The sequence below is a fragment of the Phacochoerus africanus genome, chromosome 16 (genome assembly GCF_016906955.1).
Source record: "Phacochoerus africanus isolate WHEZ1 chromosome 16, ROS_Pafr_v1, whole genome shotgun sequence".
Taxonomy (NCBI): domain Eukaryota; kingdom Metazoa; phylum Chordata; class Mammalia; order Artiodactyla; family Suidae; genus Phacochoerus; species Phacochoerus africanus.
The window spans coordinates 18118136-18122916 of record NC_062559.1 but is presented as its reverse complement, the minus strand read 5'-3'; the positions used below and the strand labels follow the sequence as shown (position 1 = coordinate 18122916).

At 53.0% G+C, this 4781-nt stretch overlaps 1 protein-coding gene across 2 annotated transcripts; it reads right to left on the bottom strand.

Moving 5' to 3' along the window:
• Positions 1–1817: 1817 nt before the first annotated feature.
• Positions 1818–4086, bottom strand: KLF14 (KLF transcription factor 14). 2 transcript variants are annotated; one of them, XM_047763547.1, is made up of 2 exons: positions 3537–3831; positions 1818–3356 (listed from the first exon to the last, which is right to left on the bottom strand). In XM_047763547.1, exons 1-2 carry the CDS (start codon positions 3829–3831, stop codon positions 2851–2853), a joined length of 801 nt encoding a protein of 266 aa, XP_047619503.1. In that variant the 3' UTR covers positions 1818–2850. The 2 variants fall into 2 exon arrangements, with proteins under 2 accessions (XP_047619503.1, XP_047619502.1); XM_047763546.1 differs by having other exon boundaries at positions 1818–4086.
• Between the last annotated feature and the right edge of the window lie 695 nt (positions 4087–4781).

Genomic DNA, 4781 nt, shown 5'->3' with positions numbered 1-4781 from the left:
GCAGGGGATCCAATTCCCTCATCCCCAAGGTCTGACCTGGAATTCATTCCCACCTTCCAATGTAGATTTCAGGAAGAGCTCTATTAATAGATTCTGTTACTAGGTCATTGCTACATCAGAACTCAGGATGGTGGGAGTGGGGCAAAGTCCCAGAGGTTCAGATTGACCCCACCTAAACCCCAGATACACTCATTTGTTGAGCTCCTTCTGATTTAAAAAAAAAAAAAAGAAGCAGAAGAAGTGTTAATAAAATTAGGAAGCCCCTTTCAAGGCATCTGACTAATAACTGGTTGTCAAGAGCTGTCTGGCTGCTGGAGTGAAAAAGGTAACTGTACACAGACAAAGAAAGACCAGCCTACAAATATTGCCTCCATTGTCTGTCTCCTTTTCCACCACCCCAAATCCCTGGAGAAGTCATTGAAAGATGTGCTGCATTTAGATTGTCAAAGGCCACCCCCAGACAAAAGTCCCCAAGGTGCAAGAACTCAAATAAGGACACTACTTGGGAGATTTTAAATCAAAAGTTATTTATCAGAGGTGATTGGAAAAGTCAAGCTTTCTTGAGCCCAATTCCAGAATGGTCAGGGGGAGTTTCTCTCCTCTTAGCTTCATTGGTCCACCCAACCAATGGCAGTTCTCCTACTAAAGAGGACCAAGGGGAAAATTCTCAAGGGGGCCCTAGAGTGCCCGTCCTATCAAGTCCCAGATGAGGAGACAAACCAAGCAAAGGTAGGACTCTTTCCACTACCAAAACCCACCTCTGCAATTGGGGGCCTCCTCTTCCCACATGTAACTCAAGGAGAACTCCACCTACCCTGCTTAGTCTTCTTTAGGAAACACTGAACCTCTTCATACCCTTTGGGTCCTTCCTAAATACCCTTCCTTCACTTAATGTAGGAGCATTTAGCAGAGTCCCAGTGTTCATATCACTCACTCTCTCAAGGAAGCTGGAGTGCCCAGGACTAGAAACTGACATTGAAAAGTAATAAAAGATAAAGTCTCTCCCAAGATGCTAAAGAGGCATTCTCACTTTAAGTCCACATTGTGAGGATGGAGAGAATGCACTCAACCTGCTAAGAGAAGGGCTTTGGGGTTAAACACAACAGGCAAAGAGTTCAGTGGGGACTGGACATTTGAAGGAACATAGAAGTGACAGGGAATAGGGAAGGAGGGGATCCTAGAGGCAGTAAGGGAGAGAGGTGTCTTTTGACTGAGGGCCCAGATGGGGTAAACAAGCCTGAGGGAAGGAATCACTTTGAAGGCCAAATAACTAAGTTCTAGTCATGGCTTTTACCAGCAACTCAGCATATGACTCTGAACTTATCTAGCCCTCGGTGTCTTCATCTGAAAAAAAAAGGGGGGAGGGGAAGCTGTTTGTTTAACTAAATGCCTGTATTATCTTTTGATATTATGGCATCCTCCACAAGAGTGATCGATGGACTATTATAAGATATTCAGGAGGGGGCCAAAGGGGACCTTACCAGAGAAGAAAATACCTTTCAGTCCCATCTCTAATGAACGGGTCACATCTAAACAATTCACACATACATAAGCAGAGTGGCTGACAATTTCATTCATAGCAGCAGAGATACATAGAGGAAAAAAAATAAATACTGGTAATGCTCAATTCCTGCATTGAGGGAGAGGGATCCTGAGGGTGTAACTTGGAGGAAATCCAAGATCAGGGGAGAAGGGTCCTTCTATTTGACAATAACTTTTGCCTTGCTGTCCCTTCCCCAAATTGAGAGAAGCCAGCTCTTTGGAAGAAGCCACTCCCACCTTCCCCTCCCCAAACCACCAACTCACCTGTTGCAGAAACAAAAATGCACAGACCCCAAGGGAAATAACCCCCTAGCTAGCCACTAAGAAATGAACAGAATCTACCACACCTGAGGTTACTTGGGAGTGGGCAGCTGGGACCAAAAGCCCCTATTTCCCTGAACATTAACAATGGTTCTGAGAGGTCTTGGTTTGGACCTATCTCACCCACAGTCACTTGGGTTTGCCCTCTTGGTGAGGTGGGAACTAGCCTGGACCACCCTTTTATTTCTCGTGCTTTTATGATTGTTTCCAAAATTTTAAACCAATCTTGTGAGTGGGCCAGGAAGTTACCCCTCCAAGTAGGACTCCAAATGAGAAGAAAAGCTACGACGCAGCTGCAAGGTTCCAACCCTTGCAATAGGACCTGCAAACAGACTCGCATCACTCCCCAGACACCAAAAGCATCTCCCAGCCATACATCCACATAGACGCTTACATGGCCTCTCCTGGAAGAGGTAGCTGGGGCAATCGGGAGTGGACGACATCAATCTCCTATCAACTTGGGATCCCTGTTTAAAAGATACTAAAAATACATTAGTAAACATTGCCATTTACAGAAATAGAAATCATTTCTGTTTCCAAAGGCCTCTCACCATTCCAGTCCTGGATACTTCCAAGACTGCCACCCCTGACACCCTCTCCAAGGTCCGCCCTGGTGGGTGGGTAAAACACCAGAGTCCTTTGAGACTGGGAGCTCCTCAGGCACCTGAGAATTCCAGTTTCACATCTCTGGTTCCCATGGAAGGGAGAATCTTCAGGACTCTAGAGAGTACCAGAGTTCATCCCTTCTTACAAGTTCCTGAGGGTTGTCTTGAGGCAACCCCCCCCTTTTGGATGATATACGTGTTGTAAGAATTCCTGTTATTTTCGGGCCCTCAGTCCCTCCCCAGGGTCCAACGTGCCTGCCTGGACCCACTTTCACAGCGGAGAAGCCAGTCTGTGCCTTGGTCTAATCACTCTGGGAAAGAGGGATGGGCTGAGAGAAAGCAAGGACAACGGCCTGGGGGATCGTCCTTGAGGGGACGGCTATCAGCAATGACTGTCAGGCAAGCAGGTAGTGAAGCTGGGCACCTGCCCGGGGACGGAGCCGGAGCTGTCCACCAGGTTGGCGGGTTGCGAGTCGACGCGGGGAGTGCGACGGCGCCCCCGGTACTCAATCATGTCGGGATGATAGGCTGGGTGGCGACGGGCGTGCTTGGTCAGGTGGTCGCTCCGGGAGAACTGCTTGGGGCAGAGGGGGCAGGAGAAGCGCTTTTCGCCCGTGTGCGTCCTGTAGTGGCGGGCCAGCTCGTCGGAGCGCGTGAACTTCTTGTCGCAGTCGAGCCAGTCGCAGGAGAAAGGGCGCTCACCCGTGTGGGTGCGCTGGTGGGACTTCAGATGCGATGACTTGTAATAGGCTTTGTTGCAGCCCGGGAAGGGGCAGCGGTGGCGCTTGGCAGCAGGTGTGACTGGCCTCCGACGAGGTACTGAACCCGTGGCGGGGGTGGGGCCGGCTCCAGGGGCCACGCCAGGGACCCCACCAGGGTGGGCAGGCGCTCCGGGGACCGCTGGCGCGCCTGGGACCACGAGCGCGCCGGGGGAGCGCGCGGGTCCGGATACCTCCGCTGCGCTGGAGGCCAGGGTCGGCTGGGAGCACCGGGGCGAGCCGGAGCACGGGGTCGGGTCGGAGGAGCCGGACGAGGCACGCAGAGCTTCCCCCGAGTACTCCCCGAAGCCCTCCCCAGAGCCGCTGCGCAAGTCAGCCAAGACGCTTGCAGCCAGCAGGTGGGGCGCGGCGCCGCCCGCGCCGGGGCTGGGGGCGGGGACCTGGGGGAACGGGGGGACCGACGCGGGCCCCGGTGGCCCCGGTCCCGGCAGAGCGGACTCCGGCGGCGCCGCACCCACCTCCGAGCTTGCCGCTCCGCCCGCGCCCTCGGGGTCCGGCGGGCGGCGGTGAACCACGGCACCCGCGGACATGGACACCAAGCACTCAGCGGCGAAGTAGTCCAGGCACGCCACGGCAGCCGACATGCTGGCACCGCCGGGCCGCCGGCGCGCGCCGTCCGAGCGCGGCCGGCCGCGGGCGAGAGAGTTCTCGGGAGCGTCCGTCCCGCAGCCTCGGAGCGAGAAGCAGGAGGCCCGGTGCGCGCCGCCAGCCACCCGCCACCCGCCACCCGCTGCCGCCGCCGCCGCTGCCGCCGCCCGCGCGGAGCCCGCCCCGCCTGACGCGCCCCTGACGCACCGGAGCCCGCGGGGGCGGCGGGACCCGCCCCGGCCCGCAGGACACCCCCTCGGAACGCGCGGTCCACCGGGCTAAGTCATTTTTAACAGCCTAAGAAATTATCTTGTCTTCGCGTTCTTGCCTCTGCTGGTGAGCCAGGTAATTTTAATAAAGAGAAAACTCCCCGATCGTAACTTCTGGGCAGCCTGCCGGCTTCGCCCCCCCTCGCCCGCTGGTCCTCCGCCAGCTGGGTGTCCGGCGGAGTCCGAGAAACTTTTTTTTTTACGGAAAAAAAAATGCTTATACATGACATGTCTTTCGATTCATAACTACGATTGCTAGTTAAGCGGGCTGGAATTACATTTCACTTCTGTCTGCCGCTCTCAGATCAAATTTAAAATATCCCCGTGTCTTCATCAAAAAAAGTTTTCTCATTTACAGTTCCACTGTTAACCCAGGGTCGGTACCAATTCCCTAAGTAGAGCCACTACGTAGCCATTAATTAATAGCATTTTGAACCAGAAACATTTTTAACCTTGAAAAAGCAAAGAATCCTCTCATGGTTGAAATTGAAACTTAAAATCCTTTGAGTAACGATTTAACTATTCAAGCAACGAAAGAAAAATGCATGTTTAAACTGCATTAACCTGTCACATGCATACAAACAAATTTCCACGCTGAAATATAAATTACAGACTAGCAGCGAGATAAACACATTAAAATGGACTCCCACAATTTTAATAATAGAAAGTCACGTTTC